At 58.6% G+C, this 26,022-nt stretch overlaps 1 protein-coding gene across 2 annotated transcripts; it reads left to right on the plus strand.

Annotated features, from left to right (window-relative positions):
* Positions 1–235: 235 nt before the first annotated feature.
* On the plus strand, positions 236–25,495 carry RCC2 (regulator of chromosome condensation 2). 2 transcript variants are annotated; one of them, XM_027522213.1, is made up of 13 exons: positions 236–409; positions 1,444–1,729; positions 6,553–6,646; positions 10,176–10,319; positions 13,147–13,278; positions 13,645–13,733; positions 15,054–15,168; positions 16,855–17,021; positions 19,318–19,498; positions 20,243–20,348; positions 21,233–21,305; positions 22,686–22,763; positions 23,377–25,489. In XM_027522213.1, the coding sequence occupies exons 2-13, from the start codon at positions 1,451–1,453 to the stop codon at positions 23,479–23,481; spliced, it is 1,563 nt and encodes a 520-aa protein (XP_027378014.1). In that variant the 5' UTR covers positions 236–409; positions 1,444–1,450; the 3' UTR covers positions 23,482–25,489. The 2 variants fall into 2 exon arrangements, with proteins under 2 accessions (XP_027378014.1, XP_027378025.1); XM_027522224.1 differs by having other exon boundaries at positions 276–299; positions 23,377–25,495.
* Positions 25,496–26,022: the final 527 nt, after the last annotated feature.

Below are 26,022 nucleotides of genomic sequence, written 5' to 3' on the forward strand. Positions count from 1 at the left end.
TCGCCTAACCCCCAAAGTAATGTCTGATGCGCGGGGCACGTGGCACCGCCCACGAAACGCGCAGAGGGGAGCGGTGCCTGCCGGCGGGGCGCCGGGCGCAGGCTCCGGTGGGCCGCGCTGCCCCGGGACCGCAGCGAGGGCCAGGCCGCCGGGTCCGCCGGCCGGCAGGGGGCGCGCGCGCCCCGGGCCCCGCGCCGCCCGCCCTGCCGCGCTCGCTTGCCGCCCGGCCGCACATGTGTTTCTGTTTTGTGTTGTAGCATTTGTTCTGGAAGCTCGTATTTACATTTTAAGTGTATCTGGTGAGTGGGCTGGAGCCCTCGTCTGGGCCGGGGAGAAAAAAAAGCCCTTCGGTTCGTCTTTTAGCCTCGCCTCTTCCTTTTTCTGTCCGGTTTCTCATTACTCTGAGCAGGTAGGGGCTGAAAATGAAATCGACAGCGATCAGTTTGTGGGGTCTGGGAAAGTTTGTTGGGTTTTTTTTTTTTTTCCTCTTTTTTTTTTTTAAAGAGGAGAAATGGTAAAAAAAAAAATGGGGAAGGGGGATGGGGGAATTGAATGAATAAAAAGGGGAAGGAAGGCGGATCCACGTGGTTTAATCGGAGACAGACAGAGATCCCATTGTTCAAAATCAATAAAAAAAAAAAAAAAAAAGGGCAGACAGGGCTGAGGCGCGGGGACGCTGGGGAAGGTAGCGGCGGAGCCGGCCACTCGGCAGCTGGGATCGGGGGACCGGCCGAGCCGCACGCTCGGGGAGGGGCTGGGAGACAGGAGAACACCATTAAAGTTATTATTTTTCGTGTCTGCGAGCAGGTGTTTGGGGCTGGGGGCCGGCTTTATTCGCGCCGCTCCTCACTTCTCCGCGGGGGACAGCCCCCCCACCCCGAGGGGTTCGGCTCCTTAGGGCCGGAGGTCGGAACCCCCTGGCTGGAGCAGAATTGGGGATTCAGGCGGGCGGTGAAGAGAAGCGCATTTGAGTGGGCTTGGGGAGGGGGTCGCGGAGACAAAAGCAGCAGGTGGGGCCGCCAGAGAGGGGTAAGCTCCTTCATCCCCCAGGTGCCGAAAGGGGACCTCTGAAGTGCCCCGAAGCCTTCTGTAATGAAAACCTGGTGGACCAGAGACTCCCTTTTTCTCTCCCATTACTTTTTTGGGCACCGGGCTGCAATTAGGATGCGATGTGGGCAAAGCTAACTTGAGGATGGGCCTTGGGGGCTTCCCATTTATTTGTTCTTTGCTTGAGCGGATTGCAGTCGGAGACCTGGGCTCCCGTGCGGGATTCCCCGGAGGCGGCGCGATTTCCTCCGGGCTCGCCCCCTCTCCGCCCGCCCCGTGGCCGCCACTTCGGGGCGGGCAGGGGAGGAAGTGGAGGCCGCGGGCTCGGCTGGCTCCCCTCCCCCCGCGCGCTTTATAACCCGTCCATTGTGCGCCGCTGCCCCGTGTCTCCTCCAGCGCGACCATGCCCAGGAAGAAGGCGGCGGCGGCCTGGGAGGAGCCGAGCTCGGGCAACGGCACGGCCCGTGCGGGGCCCAGGAAGCGCGGCGGCCCGGCCGGCAGGAAGCGCGAGCGGCCGGAGCGCTGCAGCAGCAGCAGCGGCGGGGGCAGCAGCGGCGACGAGGACGGCCTGGAGCTCGACGGGGCCCCCGGCGGGGGAAAGCGCGCGGCGCGGCCCGCGGCGACCAAGGCTGGCGGCGCGGCCGCGGTCATCACCGAGCCCGAGCACACCAAGGAGCGCGTCGTGAGTGCGGGGCCGAGCCGGGGGGCGGCGGGCGGGGGCCGCGGCGCGTCACCGCGCGTCCCGGCCGGGGGCGGCGGGGCCGGCGCAGGCCGCGGGCTGAATCATCGCCGCCGCCGCCGCCGCGCAACAAAAGGGCGCGGGCCGGGGCCTACCCGACCGCGCGGCCGTTGGCCGTTGGGGCGCGCGCCCCGGGCCGGCGGGGGAGGGGCGGCCGGAGCCCGCCCGCGGGGGTCAGGGCCCCGCCCCCGGCGCCGCGCCCGCGGACGCCCTCCGCCTCCCCCGCGCGCCGGGAAGGGGACTTCTGCAAGTTGTCTCCGGCCGGAGGCGCGCGCGGGGCGCGGAGGCGCGCGCCCTCGGCCGTCCCCGGGCCCCCGCGGCCGCCGGGCAGCCCGGGTGCTGCGGGAGGGGTCCCGTCTGCGCTCCCGGGGCGCGGCGATCCTCGCCGGGGCTTTGAGGTTCCCGCCGCCTCGGCTCCGGCGCTCCGGGGGGGCGGGGCCTGACGGCCTCGGCGCATGCCCCGTGCGGCTCCGCGCGGTCTCGCGCCGGCGGGGGTGGCGGGCTCCGGGGCCCGGCGCGAGGGCGCATGCTCTGGAGAGCCCTCCCCCTCCCCGAGGTCGGGAAGAGGTCCCCCCCCCGCCCCCCCCAGAGGTGTCTGAGCTTTGTTCGTCGCTTGTGGTCATTGTCAGAGGGCCCGGGCGCTCCGTGTGGGCTCTGCACAGGGTTCTCCTCCACCTCCCGTGGCCTGAATGGGCTTTAATTTGCTCGTTAGAGTTGGATCTTCCAATCTTAGTTAAGGTTGTGACCAGTCCATGTGCCTGCAAAACCTTGCAGAGCCATAGATCTTAATCTGGTGTCAGGGGGACATGTGTTTAGGGAGAGGGCCAAAGCTTTCAGCAGATGCTCAGATAACTCCAAATAGTGCGAACTTGCACTTGGGCTATAGGGTCACGGTCTGGAGGAATCCTTTTCTCAGTCCCAACCAGCGTGATTTTCCCCAGGGAAGCTCAGGCAGTATTTAAATGGTTAACAACCGTGCCCTTCTAGGTCCACTTTATAGGTGAGGAAATTGGGGCACAGAGTCTGAGGGCCTGACCCAAGATCACATGGAGCTAGATTTCCACTGGGCTCAGGGTTTTTTTCTCCTGATGTCATCCTTAACACCTCTGCAGATTGTGAAGAGACGCTCTGTAAGTGCCATCTCGTCAGAAGGGTCAGTGTGTTGGATGGTGGAGGAGGGTGATGAAATGTGTCACCTCGGCTTGGGGACCAGCCCAGGCCAATGTGTTGAGAAAAGGAGCACAGGGACAAGCATGACCCTCTGTGCGGGACTCTGGACATTTTTTCCCTCCAGCCCGGAGGGAGCGGAAGCGAAGGGCCAGTGCTTCCAGTGGAAACAGTGGGCGTTTCAGAGCAGTGAGTTTAGTTATCCCGAAGTAGGGGATTCTTACCCTGCTGCTGAGACTGACCCCAGGAGGCAGTCATGGGGAGAGCATGTGCAGTGAGCTGGCCAGCACCCCGTCCTCGGCTCAGGGCACGCAAGAGACTGAGGGTCCGACGAGGGATACTCCTCAGTGTTTCATAGCTCAGCCTTTAAGTTCCTTTTAGCATCAGTTGGTCCAAGGTCAAGGCCAGGGCCAGGCTGCCCCCATTGCATTCCCAGTGCCTTGCCATACGTGGGCACTGCCCCTCTCTTGGGTGTGTTCCTGGACTCCAGGGCAAGCACCCAGGAAGCAGCCCTGGGAATCCTGTCTGCTTCTGCAGGCTAGCGACCGTCCTCAGCTCGTTTCAGAAAGAGGCTTTTTACTGAGATTTTCACAAGCCTCGCTGCCTTCCAGGACTTTTGGAAAGAGGTTTGCGTGAGGGCAGCTGCCAGGAGTTGTCTGAAGCCATGCTGCCTTCAGTTAACAAAGCTGCAGATGTTGGGTTTGTGAAAGATAAACCCCAAATACTAATATGGTTGAGGGACGGAGTCACCTTGAGGAGAAGCTGTGTGTATAAAACATTCTTAGCATTTCAGTCTCGGAAAATGCTCTCTCCGAGGACCTCAGGTTTCTATGTGGTTGTATCAGATGAGCATTCTCCGATCCTCCAGTGTCGGTGCAGCCTGAATTCCCTGTGAACTTCACAACCCTGTAGGTAAAGTGAGCAGCCTTGGGTGACTCCTGGAAGACAGCTGAGTGTCGCCAGCTGTCCAGGTCTTTGTAGTTCGTCCCGCGTTGGGTTGCTCAGGTTTTGTGGACCCTGAGACAACTCTGCCTCATCTGAAAGGACCAGATAGATGCAGCTGAAAACTGAGCTTGGAGCCTGTTTCAGTTGATAGCCCACTAGGGAGCTGCTGCTGGCCTGTCTCTGAATGGTCTTCCCTCTGCCGGGAGCGGCAGCTTTCTAAATGGATGTATGTTCACGGCTGACTCTCAGTCTTGTAAACACGCTTCTTGCACAAGGGCGGTAAACGTCGTGTTGGACCAGAAACCCCACTCTGTTGACTGAAGAAGTTCAGTAGGTGTGTCTGCCGTGGCGTTCTTCCGCGGCCCACAAAATCTCACCCATCCTGGTGGGAGACTGTTCGCCCAGCTTTTCTGCCACGTGATCTATAGGCACTGGCAGCATGGCTGCTGATGGCAGCTACAAACCAGTTTCGGCCCCACGGTGAAGGCCGGTTACACCTGGGCGGCCCGGGACCCTCTGGGGCTCACAGCCCTGGCAGCCGTCCTTGGGGTGCCCTGCGTGGAGCCCTTCCACGTCTGGGGTCCCCCACGAGTGTGCAGGTTCAGCTCTGTGGCAAAGAGGAACCTGGGCTGTGATCTTTAAGGGATGTTAGAGGAGTTCCAGTCCTTACTTGAATCTTTTATTTCATGTCATGTGAAGGGAAGAATGGAATAATAAAGAAATAAGGATAGGCAGCCTACAGCAGAGAGTTAGGTACATAATACAACATTTCGTGTGAATGTTGTGTTAACCCTAACCATGAATGTTGTATTCATGGGCCATGAGGCCCATGGCATTAAAAACCCAGACGGGTACCGCTCACCCTCCTTCCAGGACCACTGACCCTGGAGGAGACACAGCTGACCAGTTCACCAAGGATTCTCACAGAGCATCTTGTGTTCCCCCGAAGGCTTGGGGGTTTGTGTAAATGCTCAGCTGGCTCAGTGGCCACTCATGCAGCTGCTGGCACCTCCAGGGCACGGGAGACACTTCTGCCCAGGGTGATGGCGCTAGTTCTGGAGGACTGCAGGTCCTACAGCGGCTGCCAGCGCCGTGGCCTGTTAGTGTGTCGAGCGGACCGTGGTATGGAGCGGTTTACCGGTCTCTGCCCGCCTAGGGGGTCATGGGCAATTCCGGTCTCTTCTGTCCACTGTTCTGGCCTGATAGCTCATTCCATGGTGCTTAGGTTCATCCCGAGTCTCTGCTGCCCCTCCACGCGGACCTGAGAAACAGTGGAGAGCAAGTTGGTAATGAAGGCAGAGACCCGGGGCTGCTGCATCCACGGGGGCTTGATGGTCTCCTGATGCTGTTGGTCTCCTGCAGTAGACCTGCAATGTTCCAGCCAGGGCTGCCGGTTAAACAAAGAAGGAGAGATAACTGGGGGAAACTCGGCTCCCGTTCAAGTAATCGGAGTCTGGCTGCTGTGGGGTGGACTACCCCAGCTAAGGTCATTCTCTGAATAATTGAAATGTGGCAGAGTCGCTCTGCAGCCCTGGCTGCTTCGTGGCCCTTTGCACGCAGACGGCAGATGGACTGCCTGCCTCCAGCCCCTGCACGTGGCCAGGCCAGCGAGCACGATGGGATTGGGGCGGGGGGTGCCTGTGACGTCAGGTTAGGTCACAGAGTTCCCCAAGAAGTGGAATCCGGCCCCCCGCCCCCACCACACACACGCTGGGCTGCCAGGACGCCTTGCCAGGGCGGTCAGCGCATAGGGTTAGATGACTGGAGTTGCAGCTGTTTGGTTTGTTTCTTCTCAAAGCCTTCCAAGAACTTCTCTAAACTGAAGGAAAACCCCTTCTTTGCCTTTAACGCCCTGGGACGATGATGGCGTGGAGGATGAGAGCAGAACAGGAAGTAACTGCTCCCCTGGCCTGCGTGGAGCCGAGTGGAGACTCAGAAGTGATTCTGACAAACGGTTGGCCTTAATGAGTGTACCGGGCCGATCTCAGAGTGAATCCAAGGCGGGACTGGACAGTAGCCTCTTGAAGCGGCACGTGCTCCCCCGACGGTGGGCGCCTGGCCCTCAGGACAGAGGTGTGCTGGCCCACAGCCCCTGGCTCTGGGCCAGGAGCGAGGACAGGCCCGCCCAGCCCGCCCGCCCTTCCTCCCTGCTGTGGAGCCCTGGACCCAGGGTGCTGCTGTGGCCAGGAGCGCCCAGGGAGGGTGGGGAGGCGCCGGGCCCCAGGGTACAGGTGCACGTATGGCTCGCCGCGCTCATGTTGGGAAGGTGCCGCCTTGGCCCCGAGGACAGTGGCTTTAACGCGCTCCCTGCGTACCGTGGCAGGCCTCTTGCAGACACCTGTGTGGCAATCTGCAGAGCCGAGAGGGCGAATGTCATTTGGCTGCTTTTGCAGTATTTAGCCAAAGAGATCTTAAAGAGAAATCAAAGGATAACGCCGAGCCTGGGCTCGACTGGTGAGTTGCTGGGCGCTCACCAGTTTCCACTGGGAAAGCGATGGCTGTGCCAGGCCCCTCTGTCTGCTGTGCAGGCCTCTGGGGGCAAGCATTCATGTTGCATTATTACTGTTATCTTGGTTGCTGCTGTCGTTGGACAGGTGTGGGAAGTTAGAAGCAGCACTGCAAGCTAATTTTCCCCCCTCTCTCTCTCTCTCTAGAAACTTGAAGGGTCTAAGTGCAAAGGGCAGCTTCTGATTTTTGGGGCGACCAACTGGGACTTGATTGGTCGAAAAGAAGTGCCTAAACAACAAGGTGAGAACCGCGTCTAGAGCCGGAGGCGCTCACCACCCCGGTGCTCCCCGTGTGCGTCACCGCCCGGGTGCTCCCCGCGTGCGTGTCCAGCGTGGTTCCGCCCGAGTGCTCCCCGCGTGCGTCACCTCCCGGGTGCTCCCCGCGTGCGTCACCGCCCGAGTGCTCCCTGCGTGCGTGTCCAGCGTGGTTCTGCCCGAGTGCTCCCCGCGTGCGTGTCCAGCGTGGTTCCGCCTGAGTGCTCCCCGTGTGCATGTGTCCAGCATGGTGCCGCCCGAGTGCTCCCCGCGTGCGTGTCCAGTGTGGTTCCGCCCGAGTGCTCCCCGTGTGCGTGTGTCCAGCGTGGTTCCGCCCAAGTGCTCCCCGCGTGCGTGTCCAGTGTGGTTCCGCCCGAGTTCTCCCCGTGTGCGTGTGTCCAGCGTGGTTCTGGTGTGCCTAAACAACAAGGTATGAACCGTGTCTGGAACTGGAAGGCACTGTCACCGACCGAGTGCTCCTCGCGTGCGTGTGTCCAGTGTGGTTCTGATGGCTGCCGCCAGGTAGGTGCTGTTTACAGAGGCGCTCAGAGAGGCCACATGATTGGCCCAGGCCACACAGCCACTCTGTGATGGGACTGGGTTTGAACCCAGGTCTTCAGCAGGACTCTCACTTGGGCACAACTCTGGTTTTGATAATTCTGTTGAGATAAAAATATAAATATTAGCCTCAGATAAGCATTGATACTCTTTTCCCGTTTTTCTTTCCATGTCACTTGGCTTCATTAAAACGGAGAGGCTGGTGCTGTGGAATGTCAAAGTGTCCTCAACATGGGTCGCATGTCAAATGTCAAACTTGATACACATTTCAGAAGAGCTCATGTTTCTTTGCAAACTGCCAAATGGTTGCAGAAACGGGTTTGACAGAATAAGGAACAATCTGGAGTTGGGAGTGGAAAGGTCCCAAGAAGTATCTTGGTCCCCAAATGGTTTTTGAAAGGTGGTGTCTTTCCTTGGGATGAATACCAGCCCGTCCAAGAGGAGTGAGGCTGGCGCTTTGCCATGTCTTATGGCTTCTTGATTTCACTTGGAAAGATTCCCAAAGTACTTTCCAGCATTGCCCAGTGAACAAATATTTGCACGCTGACACTCCCTGGGGCCTCAGGGCAGGCATTGGAGATCATCTTAGTCCATGAAAACAGCAGGCGGGGGCTTTGGTGACTCAGGGTCCAGCTGAGTTAGAAATGGGTTTGAGCCACTTCCCTCTTGGGGCCAGCGCCCAGCCTTCAGGACCCAGCTGTCTGGGCCCGAGCTGCCTGGTGGCTGGTGGCACCTGGCGCCTCTCCCGGGGCGTGACAGCATCAGTCCCCCTGCCAGCTCCTGTGCAGGTGCTGCATTTTCTCGAAGCTGCTCTGTAAATGAGAGGCCTGTGTTTGCGACTAGAGACGCTCGGGGCCCTGAGTAGGAAGTAGATTCCAGAGGGGAGCCCTTGGCAGAGCAGGGCAGCGTCTGGTTTGGGAATAGCGCCCTGCTCGGCCTCGCTCTAAGAGTGCCTTTTTGTCTTCTCCCAGGCCTACCTTTGCTTCCCAAATGTTTCTCCCTCTGAATGAAACAAAGAAAATTTTTAAGTGTTTGCGTGTCTTTCGGCTGCCATGAACTTTCCAGTGGACATGAAGGGAAGGGAGGGGGAAATAGGTTTCCCACCTGTGCCAAACCTCAAGGGAAGGAGGGTCTCACCGCCTGCCCCAGCCTCCCCCCAGCAAAGCGGCCTCCCGTCCAGAGCCCATCTGCCCTCGGGTACGCATCGCTGGGCCTCAGACAGGCAGCTGCTTCCTCCCTTTTCAAGACGGCACAGGGATGGCGTGCTCCCCGACTCGGCCCAGGCCCGGGCATTAGTGAGCTCCAGCCTGGCCCGCTTGCCTGGACCGCTGCATTGCCTTTCATTGGGAGGCCCTGAGAACTCCTGCCTCTCACGAACTGATGACATCTTGGCCTCTGACATTTGTGGAGCTCAGCCAGAGAAGACGCTCTGGCAAATCAGACCTTCCACCAACCGTGAGGGTCCGTTTAGGGCCATTGGGTCGGCCGTGGTGCCCCGGCCCTGTGTGTTGTCCACAGACATGGTGCCCAGCACTCACGCCACCGTGATGAGCCGCCCTCAGCACAGGCGTGAAGGCTGTTGTTTCCAATGTGCTTTTCCCAGGAAGTTGCTGGGTCTCCTCTCACCTTCTAGTAGTAGAGCAGTGTTTGCAGGTGGAGAAGCCCAGGGGGTCCTGAGTCGTGCTGGAGAACTTCTCACTGTTGTGGGACCCTGCCCGTGTGACTCCCCTGGAGAAGGAAACGGCAACCCACTGCAGTGTTTCTTTTCTGGAAAATCCCATGGATAGGAGCCTGGCGGGCTGTAGCCCGCAGGGTCACAGTCAGACTGAGCACACACACGCCACATGCTGTGGAAGTGAAAGCTGGTTGCAGTCATGTCCAACTCCCTGCAGCTCCACGGACTGCAGCCTGCCCCTGCCCCTCTGTCCACGGATTCCCCAGGCACGAGTACCGGGTGGGTTGCCCCGCGCCCGAGGCCCCGTGTGAGTGCATGAGAGGCTGGCCTGGCGCCCTCTGCTGGCGGGGCGCTCGGCGCGGGGACTGACTGGGCCCGCGAACAGACTCCCCCTGGAGCCAGGTGCACGACGGCCAAGTCGACCTTTCAGTCAGTTCCTGCCTCCAGGTCAGTCTGACACGGTTGGTTTGGCAGCAGCTAGAAGAAGATGGCAACCCACTCGAGTGTTCTTGCCTGGAGAATCTAAGGGACGGCGGAGCCTGGTGGGCTGCCGTCCATGGGGTCGCTAAGAGTCGGATACGACTGAGCGACTTCACTGTCACTTTTAACTTTCATGCATTGGAGAAGGAAATGGCAACCCACTCCAGTGTTCTTGCCTGGAGAGTCCCGGGGACGGGGGAGCCGGGTGGGCTGCCGTCCATGGGGTCGCACAGAGTCGGACACGACTGAAGCGATGCAGCAGCAGCAGCAGTATTTCATGAAAGTCACCACAGGCCTAGAAACGAGCTCGCTTTTCTGTCTGAGCGCCTCCAGTTGATAGAATTAGGCCAGAAGTTGGCCACACCCTGTCCACTAGGAAGGCGAAGTGGGGCTGTGAAGGGGGCCTTGTGCCTGGAGCAGCACGTGGGGCGCGCTCAGGGCAGGAAGCAGGGAGGTGAAGGAGGCTCAGTCCGCGCTGGCTCGGAAGGGCCGAGCTGGAAGGGGCCTGTGGGCAGGGAGGGCCTCCCAGCGCAGGCTGCGGGGTGGGCGGGGCCTTCGGGGCCTCCCCGGACGGGAGGGAGACGCGGGTCTGCAAGCCCCGGGCTGCGGGAGGAGGGCGCTTGTCTTCGGTCGGCAGCAGCGTCCCGGGCGAGGCAGGGCCAGAGACGCGAGCCGTGTCCTGACGGCCGCCCTGGAGCCCCCGAGGGGGTATTGGAGGGGGGAGGGGGTGGTGACCCAAGGGCGGCTCTCCCATCAGTTGAGCTCTGGGGGTGTTTGACGCGCGGTCCTTTGCTCCCCGCAGCTGCTTACCGCAACCTGGGTCAGAACCTGTGGGGGCCCCACAGGTATGGGTGCCTGTCGGGGGTCCGGGTGCGGACGGTGGTTTCGGGGTCGTGCGCCGCGCACAGCCTCCTCATCACCACGGAAGGGAAGCTGTGGAGCTGGGGTAAGTACCTGGGGTCGCGGTAACTCACGGAGGGGGTCGCCGGGGGGCTCGCGTCCTCCGTCCCCTGGGTGAAGACCCTCAGCTGCCCCTGCTCCTGTGTGTCCTCTTCCCGACGCCCAGCCAGCCTGCCCCCAGAGCAGGCCACTGGTCTCTGCCCTCCTGCCCCCGCTTTCTCGGAATCCTCTTCTTGAAGCAGCCCTCTCCCGAACGTTCTGCCTGAACCTGCAGCTTTCTGAGATCGAGGGGCCTAGAACTGAATCCTGTTTTATTTTAGGCTTGCGGTCCCCCCCAGCACCCAGCACAGTATGACGTAGACCTCTGTTCCTGCCACTTTAAATGCCACCAGCTTTTACATCCGCCACGCGGTGACACAGCCCGAGTCTCTGCTGGGCTGTTCCGCAGTTTCTTATTCCGTTTGCCCAGAGAGTTGAGTTAACTCTCCTGAAGTCATCTGCTATCACTGCTCCTGGCCTCCCTGGCCTGGGTGCGGGGGGAGCTGTCCCTGGGTCTTCACCTCCCTCATTTCAGGGTCCCCTGCAGGGGGCTTCCGTGCCAAGTGCCGGATCCCTCTTGCAGATCCTTCGTGCAGGCTCTGGCTGAGGCTCTGTCTCCTCCACGCCCTCTGCTGGCTCTGGGACTCTTCTTTCCGCGGGGGGTGTTGGCATTGATCCTCACCCTTTGTTTCTGGCCCTTTGGCTAGCTTTGAGTCCATATGACTGCATTTTTATTTTGGGCTGTTTGAACCATTTTTTGCAATTTCATGAGCGGCTGTACCAAAGTCCAAATACATTAACATCTGTTGTCTTCCCTGCACTCTGCTAATTTTGTGATTCTGTTGGAAAAAAGCTAAGCAGCGTGTCTGGCCCAAATTTAAACTTTGTAGTTTCTTGGTGACACAGTGGCACTGCACGATTGCCATTCTCTCCCGGGGGTACCGAGGTCTCTCCCCCAGCGCCCTCCTCCCGGGGGGCACCGAGGTCTCTCTCCCCCAGCGCCCTCCGGGGGGCACCGAGGTCTCTCCCCCAGCGCCCTCCTCCTGCTCACTGTCCCCAGCTCTGGGTGCAGCCTTATGTGTCGGGGTCCCCAACGTCAGGTGTCTTTATTTCTCATCTTTCTGCTGAATTTCACTCGTGGTGTTTCTGAAAATGTGCCCTCTCTTGACCCTGTGGGCAGAGAATGACTGTAAAAGCTGTGCATCTGACCTGGCCCCAGAACCCAGCTGTGTCCCGTGAGCACGCTTGTCACTGTGGGGCGGGGCAGGGCCGGGGGGACAAGCTACAGGGGGTGTCCCGAGGCCTGGGAAGGTCCCGGGCCCAGTCCAGCGCCTGGGAGCATTGGTGCAGGGCCCCGGAACTCACGGGGTCTGCACGTGCCGGCCACCCGGGCCCCTCGTGTTTGTAGAGGAATTGCGCCCCGGCGTGTTCCCGCCTTTCAGTGAACTTGGGCAGTTTCCACTTGACCTGGTGTCCCTCTGCCCTCCTGGAGCCTGTGATCAGAGCCCGAGGATGGTTTTCCTCTCGTAGTGGCAGCCAGTCACCCCTTCTTGAGCCCCGTCCAGGCCAGTTGGGGCTCGCCTTTGTGGCTTTCCTCGCCCTCTTTCATGACTGCAAGGTCAGAGTTCATTGTTGGGAAAGGATATGGAAACCTCCCACGGTTTCCAAATTGCTTGGCTTTCTGGCCCCATAAAATCTCCCAAAATGTTTATTTACAAGTGTGGTTCTTAGAGAGACCTGGGAGAGGCCCACCAAGCTGTTTAGATTTGGAACTACTGTGACCTGAGTTGAAAACTTAGGGAAGGTGAAGGGCAGGCCAGCCTTCTGGTCCACCCAGCCCTCCCTGTTCCCTTGGAGCTGAAAGGCTCTGTTAGGGGCTGGATGTGGGTGTTGTGCTCAGTCATGGGAGACTTTATGACCCCAGGGACTGTAGCCCGCCAGGTTCTTCTGTCCATGGGATTTTAAAGGCAAGAATACTGGAGTGGGTTGCTATGCCCTCCTCCAGGGAATCTTCTCAACCCAGGGATCGATCCTGCGTCTCCTGAATTAGCAGGCGGATTCTTCACCACTGTGCCACCTGGGAAGCCCTGGGGGCTGTGCAGTGCAGGGGGCCGGGCAGGGCCCAGCCTCCTGGAGCCTTCCTGCCCCGAGTCCATGCCAGCACAGCCAGCCAGAGGCGGAGGTGGACCCGTGTCCAGGAGAGCCTGTGTTCAGAGCTCTGTGTTCTGACCTTGGGCCCTTGCTGGGGTTCACATGGCTCAGGGTCCTGTGAAGGCTGACCAGCAGGAGGTGGGGTTGGAGAGGAGAGAAGTGCGGGGTCTATGGTAGATGCCCGGAGCACTGCGGGAGTCAGACTCCTGTGAGGCAGGTGTTACTGTCTTAAAATACCTTGGAGTGGAGCGGATGAAGGGATTGGCGTCTGGCAGGAACGGGGAGAAGCGAGAGCTGTGAGTTTCCATGAGCTTGTCTGCTCGTGTGTGACGTCCTGGCTGAACCTGCTTTATATCATTTCCCTGGAGGACAGAGCTGACGAAAATGCCAGGATGGGTCCTAGCCCTGCCCCAGAAAAGGTCAGAGCAGGTGAGGTGGTGGCTGGCGGCTGCCCGCAGAGGTGACTCTAGGGACAGCTCTGCACATCTTACCTGGTCACCCAACCCAACCCCACCCGGCAGCCTTGAAAGGCTGGCATCGCCTGCAGAGCTGGGCTTGCTGTCACCCGGCTCTCAGCTGTAGGTTTGGAGGGCGCCTTTTGGGAGACCCCGACTCGCCCTGCAGCTGCTCTGGCTGCCCTGTCTCCTCCTCCCCACTGTGTCTGTCCTGCTCCTGACCCACAGGGCGAAATGAGAAGGGGCAGCTGGGCCATGGCGATACCAAGAGAGTCGAAGCCCCCAGACTCGTCGAGGGGCTCAGCCACGAGGTGATCGTGTCTGCGGCGTGTGGGAGGAACCACACCTTGGCCTTGACGGGTAAGGAAGGGCCACTTCCCTCCAAATGGGGTCAGAGGCCAAATAGTCCAGCTGGGTTGGGGGTGGCGCTGCCCCCTTGACTCACTGTCACGATCATAAGGATGCCCAGGGAGCCTGGTGGGCAGCTTCTCAAGGCATCATGAGCCACACCCACGGGTGTCAGTGGCCAAAGCTATGGGAGGGTCTGTGCCGGGCAGTGGTTCTGCTCTGAGGTGTCCATCCCACCCCCTTGTGGAAAATTGTCTCACTTGCGTTCTTCCTGGCAAAGGAGCTGTTTTTCTGATTTTAGAGTCTTTGATTCTCAGTCTTGTTCAGGGTCCTCAGCATTGTTTTCCCTTTGCTAACGATGTCGTTCTCTCCTTCCAGAAACGGGCTCCGTGTTTGCCTTTGGAGAGAACAAGATGGGGCAGCTGGGCCTCGGCAACCAGACCGACGCCGTCCCCAGCCCCGCGCAGGTGCTGCCCGCGCCCCGCCTTCAGGGCCTTTGCTTCTCTTTGTTTCGGGGGTGGGTTTTCGAGGGGAAGATCAGGCATCTCTCCCCCTTGTTTGAGTTGCTGGCTCCTTTCTAAAAGCAAGGTCTCGATGCTTTTGAGTGGATCGGGTTTAATAGACAGCCACAGTTGAAGAACGCCCTAGAAACAGTTTTTTATTCTGACTGGAAATAATTTGTTCCAGGGGCCTGTTTGAAGCCTGTTCTGCTCTGCAGTGAGAATTGTTCCATGGATGTGATTTGTCTTTGTCTGAAAATACTTTTGAGTTTTGACCTCATAACAAGTGACTTGCCAGGTGCTCAGCACACAAATAGGTTAGGCCATCTCTTGTTCCTGAAAAACTCTGGAGTCAGCTGGGGGCTGGGATTTATACCTAAATATTGAACTTCTGCCATAAGGCAGCAGGAGGCTTGTTAGTATCTTTGAGGGGAGGGACTTTGACGTCTTAGTCTTAAAAAGAGACCTTGGACAAACAGACCTGTCGTTCGGAGGATTTTTGAAATGTTTTGTCAGCCATTTGCTCTGCAGTGGGATGAGATGGTTTCAGAGTGAGCCGGGCCGGGTCAGAGCCCGAGGCTCAGCGCCCCCTCCCAGTCTCATCGCCTTTCCCCACGATTTCCTGCAGTGCTGACACTCCTCGCCCCCTGGTTCCTCCAGTCTGGCTTCCCCAGGCTGATTAGTTTGCAATAGAGAGTCTTAAGCGCTTTGTCAGATTTGTGTCCAAACCCCATGTTAAATTAGTCAGGGCCTTTGCTGTCTTCTACTTCCTAATTTCAAACCGTTACATTTCCTATTCACACTTTCAATTAAGGCTAATTAGCAAGCAGCTTTTACGGTAGTAAAAAAGAGTGTAAACCAGTTCATTTTACTGGTTAGTAGTAATGCTTATGAAAGCTTTTCTTTTAGTCGCCTAACATCCGAGGTGGTGAGTGGAGGGAAATCTGTGGACTAAATGTGATTATAGCTTCTGTTTTCTTGTACCCTCTTGCCCACACCCCCAGTCAGTTGAATTCAGCGTTCACTGGGCACTAGAAGGTGTGAGGCACGATGTTAGACATTTTGAGGGTTAGAGAGGCCCAGCGGCATGGTTTGCCCATCTGCGAACGGATTCTGTACTGCGTGTGTTTTTTTACATATGTGCAAAGCCTTGCCTTCAGCGTTGTGGCATTGTGGAGTCCATTAGAAATCCTTAGTAGCCTAGTAATTGTTTCACACCAACCTGTGGAGACTTTATCAGTCTTTAAAAAAAAATATGTCTGCAAGTCTGCTGTCTTTTCTTTTCAGATAATGTACAACGGCCAGCCAATTACCAAGATGGCCTGTGGGGCTGAATTCAGTATGATAATGGACTGCAAAGGAAACCTCTATTCCTTTGGGTGCCCTGAATATGGTCAGCTGGGTATGCAAGTACATTTTTAAAAAGCTCTGTAATATAACTGTATGTTTAGAACCAGCAGTCAGCGCGGGGCTGCACACACATGGTAGAGATGTGGGTAATTGATCGCAGATAATGGCCTTGATCCATTACGTGGATGTCCCGTTTGTGGAGCAGCTGTCGTAACTCAGGGGCTGCGGAGTCTGACGGGGACTTGCCTTAATGAAAGTCAGGGCGTGAGTCTGTCCAAGGATTTTTTTCTCATTTGGGAATTCATTTTTGTATAAAAGGATTTCAAGTTTTGCTTTTCTTTTCCTTATCAATTTTTAATCAAACCTCTGTTCATTCATTTTCATGTTTAAAGATTTGCCTTTATCAAAAGTGAGGAACTTATACAAGAGTAAGGTTGTTTGGAGCGCCCTGGCCTGGGCCACTGTTTCAGGTATACGGAAGAGCCAAAGTCATTTCAAAGTAGGATTCCCTTCCGGATTTTCACCCCTGAACAGAAGGGATGAAGCTGACTCGCATTTCACCGAGTAGAAAAGTCAAACGCAGAAGGAGCCGGCAGTGAGTGGCGGGCCTCCGTGCTCGCTCCCCGGCGCCTCCCAGCCCCGCGCGCGCGGGCGGCGCGGGCGCCCCCTGCTGGCCGCGCGGCCCGCGCGCAGGCTCCGCGCCCGGCCGGCCGGAGCTGCCGGGCTCCGCGTCCCCGGGCGCGCGGATGCGAGGCGGCATAAATAGACTCGGAACAGCGCCTTTGTGAAACTAAATATACCTTAGTCAGAAGTGAGAGAGCAGGAACAGCCCCGTGCACACGCCTCTTGGTTGCCAGGGAGTTGCCAGAGCCTGCCGGAGAAACCTTCTCCGTGGCCGTGGGTGCCGGTGCTGGCCGGCGAGGCGCCGGAAGTGAGCCTCCGGCCTGCTTCCGGGACCGCCGCCTGGCTCCGCTGGGCAGCCCGCTCTTCGGGCGGCCGGCGGGCAGCTGCTCCCTCGGGGACGCGAGGCGCCCTTGGCGACGGCGATGGCGGCTGCCGCTGAAACGTCAGCGAGTCCCGGGCGCCCGCCCCCGCTGCGGCGCGGATGCCTAGACGCCCGGGCTTGGTACCCTCGCCGGAGGGGCCCTGCGGGACTGGCCTCGTGTGTGTCTGGAGCCCGTTAGTCCTAACTGCCCAGCTTGCTGGAGAACAAGCCCTCAGGCCCGTTGTCTGAACCCACGGTGGTCTCGGGGAGCTAGAGCTTGAGTTCCGCGCTGTGCACGCGCCCCCGCGACAGACTTCCTGGGTCAGCGCAGCAGAGACGACAGCGTGCCTGGTTCTGACAGCCACTCTAGTATGTGGGGTCGCTGGGGACGGGTTGGCCTTTCTGGCCCGTGGAGGCCCCCGGAGGCCCCAGCGTGGGCACGGAGCAGACCAGCCTGTGGGTATGAGAGCCTCCCGCGTGTCTGGCCCCAGCCCAGCCTTAGCCACGCAGACAGGGGTTTTCACAAATCTCCCTGTTAGGGACCGTGCCCTTGGGTGTTTCTTATTCTGATTTCTGTTCATTTTTTAAAGTAACTGCTTTCAACCCACAATATCAATTCCATGCCCTGGACATGCCTCAGATAGGAGGATGCTACCTTGGCTGACCAAAGTCCCCGTGAGGCCCGGCTAGACTGGACAGGTGCCCTGCGCTCTGGTCCCTGCTGACTGATGGCTACCTCTGTGGTCACTGCAGGACACAACTCGGACGGCAAGTTCATTGCCCGGGCGCAGCGGATAGAGTATGACTGTGAGCTAGTGCCCCGGCGTGTGGCCATCTTCATCGAGAAGACAAAAGACGGCCAGATCTTGCCCGTCCCGAATGTGGTGGTGCGGGATGTGGCCTGCGGCGCTAACCACACGGTAAGGCTTCAGTGCTTCTCACCTCAGTGGAGACCCTGGGCTTTGCAAAGCAAATAACGGCCCCTGGCCGCCTGGAGGGCGCACACCCTCGGATGTCTGGGGGCATCATTTTCACCTGCCAGCTTCTGCATGGCGTCCACAGACGGGGCTGAGTGGACTGACTGTAGCTTGGGGTCAAACCCTTCAAACAGAAGGGTTTTCTGTTTCTATCTTTTGTCTTCTGTCTTTCCAGGTTGATGGTATCTCAGGGTGTTGAATGGGTTCAGGCACTGAGGGTGTTTACTTACAGGTCAATTCGGATCAAGGCGATGAAACGTGTGTGTGTGCATCTTTTATCTCAGTTGCCTGCAAATGGCTGAGCGTCGGACTTGGGGCTCGTCTTCCTTGTCCTGCTGAGCGTTGAGGAACGGGTCAGTCTCTGTATGTGGGCAGCTGGCTGCGTGACCTCAGGACTGGGCGGTCTCAGTCCCTTCACGTCCAGTGCTGCTTCTCGCACAGCGTGTCAGAAGAAGCAGATCGTACTTACGCCTCACCTCAAATCATGTTTATGGGCTCTACATTTACACGATCCAAACGCCAGACGTCAAGGAGACGGGAGAGAGGAAGATGGATTTTTAATTGCAGTGTGGCTGGGTGATCGCGTTGTGCTTGTTCATGCTTTCCAGCAGAGGGGTCGTACGCGTTCCGTGTTCTTTTCCGTATTCCTCCCCATGAGGGTTTGCTACAGGACACCGGGTGTAGTTCCCTGCGCTGCAGCAGGACCTTTCTGGCTGTCTCCTTGGTGTGTGTCTGCTAACCCAGACTGGGAATTTACTCCCCTGCCCCCCACTTCCCCTGTGGTCGCCGTGAGTTTGCTCTCTTGGTCTGTCAGCCTGCTTCTGTTTCATAGATGAGCTGCTTTTCGTTGTGTTCTGGACCACTGATGCCCTGTGGCTTTCCCTTCCTGACTTGGTCTCACTTCCTGTGATGGCCTCCAGGCCCCTCCGGCCACTGCAGACGACAGTCCTGCTTTGATGCTGAGTCGTAGTCCGTAGCGTTTGTATCTTTTTTTCCAGAAGAGGAATTGGTGTTTTAATTTTAAAATTTTTTTAACTTATTTAATCTTACACTGGAGTGTAGCCGGTTAACAGTGTTCTGTTCATCTCAGGGGCATTCTCCCCTAAACTCCCCTCCCGTCCAGGCTGCCACGCAAACACCTCGTTTACCCATTCATCTTCCGTGTAGTCCATTCAGCTTCTGTGTTGTCCGTTCGTCTTCCGTGTTGTCCATCCAGCTTCCGTGTTGTCCATTCAGCTTCCGAGTTGTCCATCCAGCTTCCGCGTCTTGCCTGTTGTAAGGAATGCTATGGTGAACGTTGGGGTGCACGTGAAGATGGGTTAAATTGTGACTTGTCACCACGCGCACTGCGCCTTGGCCAGGTGGACATCAGCTGTGTGATGTGAACCCGCCTGAAGAAGGATGCAAGGTGGGCAGGGCTCTTCCTCGGGGGCTCTGTCTGCAGTTGAGTCAGGGCTGAAAGAGGAAGTGGAGTGCGGCGGCCTGCTCTTAGAGACATCACTGAAATGGGGAAAGGGGAAGGCTTACACCTTGAATAGCCGTGTCTTAGGGACATCACTGAAATGGGGAAGGGGAAGGCTCACACCTTGAATAGCCGTGTCTTAGGGACATCACTGAAATGGGAAGGGGGGAGGCTTACACCTTGAATAGCCGTGTCTTAGGGACATCACTGAAATGGGGAGGGGGAAGCCTTACACCTTGAATAGCCATGTCTTAGGGACATCACTGAAATGGGGAAGGGGAAGGCTTACACCTTGAATAGCCGTGTCTTAGGGACATCACTGAAATGGGGAAGGGGAAGGCTTACACCTTGAATAGCCGTGTCTTAGGGACATCACTGAAATGGGGAAGGGGAAGGCTTACACCTTGAATAGCCGTGTCTTAGGGACATCACTGAAATGGGAAGGGGGGAGGCTTACACCTTGAATAGCCGTGTCTTAGGAACATCACTGAAATGGGGAAGGGGAAGGCTCACACCTTGAATAGCCGTGTCTTAGGAACATCACTGAAATGGGGAAGGGGAAGGCTCACACCTTAAATAGCCATGTCTTAGGAACGGCCGAGGAAGCAGTAGGCGTCCTGGCTGTGCCCCCTGCTGCTGGCGGGCCCCTCCCCTGTCCGAGGCAGGCAGGGGTCGCCTCGCTGTGTCTGCCCTGGGCCCTCGGCCACGGCCGCAGACTCGCAGAGCAGCAGCCCCCTGTGCGTCCCATCCCAGCGCTGTGCTTTGTCCCTCCTGCAGCTGGTCCTGGACTCCCAGAAGCGGGTCTTCTCCTGGGGCTTCGGAGGCTACGGCCGGCTGGGCCATGCCGAGCAGAAGGACGAGATGGTCCCTCGACTGGTGAAGCTGTTCGACTTCCCGGGGCGTGGGGCGTCCCAGATCTACGCTGGCTACACCTGCTCCTTCGCCGTCAGTGAAGTAGGTCAGTGATTCCTTGTCTGGGCCTTGGGAGGATGGCGTCCAGAGTCCCGGTTTCCCTGCCTGGCTGCGTGCTCTACTGGGGAGACCAGTGGCCATGGCCTCTGCCGTGTTTGAGACCAGGGACCTGATTTCGTCAACCGCCCAGGCTCTTTGGCCAAAGCTCTCTGTGGTCCCTCGTGCCTCGCGGGTCCCCTTCCTCTCCTTCTCTCGTCGATGCTGCTGAGATGAGGAGGCGCTCAGCTCCTGAGATGACTCGGGTCATCTCAGCGGACCTTGCGGGTCCCCTTCCTCTCCTTTTCTCGTCGATGCTGCTGAGATGAGGAGGCGCTCAGCTCCTGAGATGACGCGGGTCATCTCAGCGGACCTTGCGGGTCCCCTTCCTCTCCTTCTCTCGTCGATGCTGCTGAGATGAGGAGGCGCTCAGCTCCTGGGATGATGCGAGTCATCTCAGCGGACCTCGCGGGTCCCCTTCCTCTCCTTCTCTCGTCGATGCTGCTGAGATGAGGAGGCGCTCAGCTCCTGAGATGACGCAGGTCATCTCAGCGGACCTCACGGGTCCCCTTCCTCTCCTCCTCTCCTCTGATGCTGCTGAGATGAGGAGGCGCTCAGCTCCTGAGATGACGTGGGTCATCTCAGCGGACCTCGCGGGTCCCCTTCCTCTCCTCCTCTCCTCTGATGCTGCTGAGATGAGGAGGCACTCAGCTCCTGGGATGACGGTGACAGTGGGCGTGTTTCTCTTTCCCAGGTGGTCTGTTTTTCTGGGGGGCCACCAACACGTCCCGGGAGTCCACCATGTACCCGAAGGCCGTGCAGGACCTCTGTGGCTGGAGAATCCGGAGCCTAGCTTGTGGGTACGTGACCGTATCTCCCGTAAGCGGGACGTCTGCCCCTGCCTTGGGCATGTTGGACACACACAGGAGGTGCCCTGTTCCTAGAGGGCTCCACTCTTCCACTGGGGTGTCAGGTGCCCCGAATTCCAGAGTCTGGACGGGAGGGACTCTGCTCAGAGCAAGGGGCGTTGGGAGGTCCTTGGACAGGTGACTCCCTTTCCTGCCGCTGCAGAAAGTCACTGAGGGTTTCACTTTTCAAAGTTGATGTGCTCTATCCATGGTGCAGGTTCAAAATCCTGTTTAGTTAGGACATTTTAAGTTACTGTGATACAGTGGGACTGAGAAAGTGATTTTAAGTCGGTGGTTTTCTGTTTATTTTGAGGGTACTTGTTGAGCTATGTAGCACTTCTCGGGGAGGAGTTTGGTGATGTCCGTCACCTGCCAGGTTTGGGGGAGGTGGCTCTGTGGTGGTTGGGTCGGTGTGGCTATAATCTGAAACCTGTGGCCCCACCCAGGTTCCTGTCCAGCAGGTTCCACCCCTTTGGAATGAGCTCTTCATCCTGGTTTGGGGTGTCTTCCTTTTCCCAGTGTGTTTGTTGCTCTGAAAGTGACCTCCTGCCCTAAGGGCCCAAGGACTAAGAGTGGGCATGGGGGGGAGATGGGGGCCCGTGTTTCCAGGCGCTGAGGGCTTCTCCTGTTTGGGTCTGCTCCAGATAGCGGGCTTCAGGAGGCGCTCCCTGGCCCCATGCTGTGCTGGCGCAGATGGAGGCTTGGTGGGGCCAGCTGGGTTTATGCTGATAGTTTCGCGCCCTTCAGGGAGCCCACGAAAGCGCCTGGGGCCGCTGGGTGGTGGGGTGCAGGGCTGGGCTGCTGGACGCCGGGCTGACGGCTGCACCCGTTTGCAGGAAGAGCAGCATCATCGTGGCTGCGGACGAGAGCACGATCAGCTGGGGCCCCTCGCCGACCTTCGGGGAGCTGGTAAGCTGGCCCCTGCCTGAGGGGCAGAGCCCCGCTTGGGCTCCTGAGCCGCCTCCTGAAAATGCGCAGAAAGGAGGTGTGTGCGTGTGTGGGTCTGTGTCCTTGTAGCATGCAGGTCTGAGGTCGCTTCAGCTTTCAAAGATCAGGTGCTTTTTTGAAAGTCCTTTTTGGCCACATTGTTAGTGGAAACTGGGAAGTTCCAGGTCCTATTTCCCCTCACATTGTGTAAACGGTACTTGTGGGATGACGCGATAGGAGAGAGGCTGGTTGCTCTTCGCTCTCCCCAAGAGGGTTTCAAGCTACAGGATCAGCGTGTCCTCCTAAACCGTGGGCCCAGCGGTGACCATGTATCCAGTCTTCCTGGTTTCCAGCCTCTGAGGTCATTTGGGGACATTGTTCCCTCATTTTTCCCAATAAGTTTGTCTGTGTTCCTGCTTTTAACCTCAGTTACTGGACTGATTAACCTTCCCCACACGCTTGGTCTTCTCACCCAGAGCTTCTGGGCGTGATGAGTTCCGAACTTTCAACGTCTTCATCAAGAACAGCTGGGCCGGGGCTCACCCTGACGCTTGCCTGTCCTCGTGGTTTGATCATCAGCCTGGCTCTTGTGTTTCCTGCTGGAAACGAGGCCTGTTTCCTGTCCCCCTGCCATGGGTGTGGGGCAATGGGGTGCTTCTCGACCCCTGTGCCATCTCCAGGGCCGGTGGCCTTGAACATGCTGGAACCTTGAAAGCGATGAGAACCTGGCCAGTCTTTACGGGCCGTTCTCAGAGATGTCCCTAGCATCTGTCAGAAATAGACTCTGAGTATCGATTTGGAGACTTGGAGGGAACAAGGTGGACTTTGGGGGCAGCCTCTCAGAGCTGAGGAGCCCGTGTGGCCCTTGGCTGGTGGCGGAGGAAGCTGGCCCTCCGTGGGGGCCCTTGTTGGAGCTGGGCTGGAAGGCCTTCACACCGTAGCACGTATTCTGTGCCCCCCCTGCTCCTCCATCCCCAGGCCCGGGCTGCCCCTCCGTCCCATGTCCTGGAGTCCCTGCTGATCGTGGACACAGGTGGGGAAGGGGACAGCCAGCACGTGCGGCCTAGGAGCCCTGGGGGCTGAGGCCGCCTTTCCCCCGGGCTCACCGTGCTGCCGTCTGGGGACTCTCCCCAGAAGGCAGCAGAAACCCTACAGCTCACGTGTTTAGCACCTCGGTCCTGGGGTTAGGACAGGGCACCTGCTGGCGCCTGGGGGTGCCCGTTGCTGCCCAGGCCTGGCCTCGGGTCTGAGACGGCGGGGCTTAGCCACAGAGGCCCTGGGTCCATGGGAGGCCCAGGCAGGCTGCCTTGGTGCCCACTTTCCGGCTGGTGTGCACGAGCATCCCTCTCTTTGCCTCACCAGGGCTACGGGGACCACAAGCCAAAGTCTTCCACAGCAGCTCAGGAGGTGAAGACGCTTGACGGCATCTTCACAGAGCAAGTGAGTGGGGAGCCCTGGGGAGCAGGGAGAGAAGGTGGCCCAGGCCGTGCTCGTCTGCCTTTGCCCTCCGCACGCTGCCTGGTCTCGCCTGCCGTGTCCCTGTGCACCACTCTGGGGCTTTCTGGTGGGCGACCAGGCTGGCACAGAGGCGAGCCGCACTCACCCTGAGGGCCACCGGCCATGCCCAGCACAGCCAGTTCGCTCCAGTGTGGGCGCCTGCTCCTGTCTGCATCTTGCCTTCCCCCGAGGCTGTGGGGCAGGTGGCGGGGTGAGGCCCCTGCGGGCGCCAGCCCTTGTCACTGAGACGCGAGGGGCTTGTCCTTCCCACGAGGCAGGGCTGTGGTTCAGAGGGGCAGAGGGAGCCGCTGGCCTCTGCTGGCCGTCGGTGTCCAGGCCTGCTGGGGGGGCCCAGACGGTTGGAGGCGGTCTCGCCGACACTGGGGGTCCTCAGTCGGGGCCTTTTTGAGCTTTCCAAGGTGCTTCCGCTTTGACCTCTGTGCTGACCCCGGCCAGCTAGCTTCCCAGTGTCCCACGGTCAGCCTTGAGCTTGTCAACCCCAAACTCAGTGCGTGGCTGACGCGCCCTTGCCCACCCGGTGCCCGTGTCCCCCTAGGTGGCCATGGGCTACTCACACTCCTTGGTGATTGCAAGAGACGAAAGTGAGGCGGAGAAGGAGAAGATCAGGAAACTGCCAGAGTACAACCCCCGGACCCTCTGACGCCCCGGAGCCCCCACTCCACACCTCTCGCGGCAGCTGGCATGTCCACTTGCACTGGGACGGGAAGTCAAGCGAGGAATTTCAGAAGCAAAAGTTGACCGAAGGTGCATTTCTGTTAGACTCCCTGAGGCTCCGTTTTATAAGTGATTCAACGCCAACTACCTTTTCTGTATGCTTTCCAAAGTGGGTTTTTTTCCCCCTCCTCAATGTTTAATTAAAATATTTGCTCATAGTTGACTTACCATTCCTACGAAAGAAGCAGAAACTTTGAGCAATCTAGGCTTTTTTTTTTAGGCCCCCCCCCTCCCCCACCCTGTACACTTCTCAAAAACACCCCTTTCCATTGTGGTGAGCATTGTGAGCCCAGCGGGTGCCGCCTGGCACAGGTCTCCACGTGCTCAGAAAACACATCAGCCGTGGGGGGCAGCCCGGTTCCCGCGGTCCCCGACGCCTTCCTGCTTCTCCTTCTAGACTGGCCGCGTGCGCTCTGCTCTTCCCCCGGCCGCCTGTAAGCCCGTGGCCTTTTGGCTGTGACATTAATAGAACCTGCCGTTTCCCCCCGGTGGGGGCTCGTGGGTCTGTGTTTAGCCATTTATATCTACTTTAGGTGTCAGAGAAGTCCAAGTGAAAACCAGGTGATCATGGAACCAGTGGGGACTTGGGGGTGGACAGACGTGGTTCCAGAGCCGGGGTCGCCTCGCCAGTGCCTGCCGTCGGCGGCTGACCAGCAGGACAGTGCGTTCTGGAGTCCCCGCGGAGGAGGCTCATCCTCTGTGTCCCGGCCTTTATCGCCTTCGTGTTTCTGTGTTTATCCCGAGCCCCTGGCTGGATCCTGCTGGAACAGCCCAGTCTGTTTACGAGGCCCAGGTTCCTGCTCCATGAACCCAACTCTCTAGTCACATTTGCTTGGCTGTGCTACCAAATAGTTGGGATCGTGGAAGAAGTCCCCTTCCCCGAGTCAGCGCAGAGGCTGCGACCAGCTCCCCGCAAGTGCCCTGCGCACCAGCATGTCCCTGGCGCTGCCTGAGTTACGAGGTGCCTTTCCCGGAACCCTCCTCTTGCTCGGACCCGAGAGAGGCGGCGGCTGTGGCCAGGTTCTTGGTTTCGAGAGGGTCTGGACTGGTTTGGGTGCTTTAAAATAGCCGTTTAGGTCAGTGGTGCTTGTGGGGAGACGGGAGAGAGGTGCAGTGTGAGATTGGGTGGAAGGGAAAGTTCAATATTGGTCTTTTTTATTGTTTTTTTTCTTTGCTTTGCTCTTGTTACCATTTTTGTCTCGATGTTAAAATGCCAAAAATGACTAGTCGTTGCTTTTCCTCTTCTCTTCCCTCCCGCCCCATCGCTCCTGACGGTGGCTCCCTCCTCCACGGGGATGTGGTCGCTCCTGTCCTGGCCAGTCCTGAGGCCTCGTGGCAGGAGGCCGGCCTGCACCTTTGCTAAGGTTTAGTCTGACTTCACGCTCGTCTCTGCTGTCTGTGTTTATAGTCCAGGGGAGAAGCTTCTGCAACTCCAGAGCTTCTGCTAAACTAACCTGATTGGTCCAAATCACCCTCTAACCACCATCTCTGACTCAAGCCTCCCCGCGTAGAGCCCCTCAGTTTCCCCCGACAGAGCTCTTCCTGAAGCGGGCCTGGCGCCCGCGCTCCTGGACAGTGTGCGGCTCCCTGGGGCTGTGCGCCCACCCGGGTCCTGGCCCCTTGCCGGGGCTGGAGCAGGAAAGGGACGTCCCCTCCACATGAGGCTGCCCCGTTCTCTCCCAGTCACTGCTTGGAGCTCAGAATTGTAAAATGAACTTCCTAACTGGGAAAACCCTTTAGAACAGGGAACTGGGAGACAACTTGGCCCAGGGAGCGGGTGCGGCTCAGGAAGGAGACGTCGCGGAGCCTGGGCGTGAGGGGGAGCCCAGGAGGAGGAGGTGGTCCGGCTGAGGTGCCTGGTTTAGTGCTGTAACTGTCTTTTTTATATATATATTTCTCGGAGTAAACATTTTAAATAAACGGCATCGTTGTTTGCTCTGTTTCGGCTTCTGCATTTTTTTTTCAGTGGAACAAGGAAGAGCACAGAAGTGCTTCCCAATGTGCCCCGCCGCCCCCTCCACCGCAGTCCCTGGAGGCTCCCTGTGACCCTCAGGGAGGCTTCAGGCCCCATTGGCCCAACTCAGCTGGCTAAGGGTGAGGCGGGGGAAGCTTCCTCGCCCCGCCTGCCTCCCCCGCCCTTCATAGGGAGCCCTGCAGATCCCCACCTGGCAGTGTGGCGAGCTGCCCACCAGGGGGCACCCTGTGGACTCTGTTCTGCCTGAGTTGACAGCTTCTCCAAGCCACCCGCCTTCCAACACCTTCCCTGAGATGCCAGCTGCTTTCTGTACTCAGATCAGCCCCTCCTGTCGGCCCCACCCCACTCCCAGTGTCTGGACTGCTTGGAGCTTCCAGGGGGGCAGGGCAGGAGCAGCTGTGGTTAAACCTCAGCATCTTCATGCTGTGGACACAGGAGTGGGCCCCTCTCTCCTGGACATTTCAGGCTTCCTAGGGACTGAGGCACAGCTTG

This window comes from Bos indicus x Bos taurus, chromosome 2 (genome assembly GCF_003369695.1).
Source record: "Bos indicus x Bos taurus breed Angus x Brahman F1 hybrid chromosome 2, Bos_hybrid_MaternalHap_v2.0, whole genome shotgun sequence".
In the NCBI taxonomy this organism is placed as follows: domain Eukaryota; kingdom Metazoa; phylum Chordata; class Mammalia; order Artiodactyla; family Bovidae; genus Bos; species Bos indicus x Bos taurus.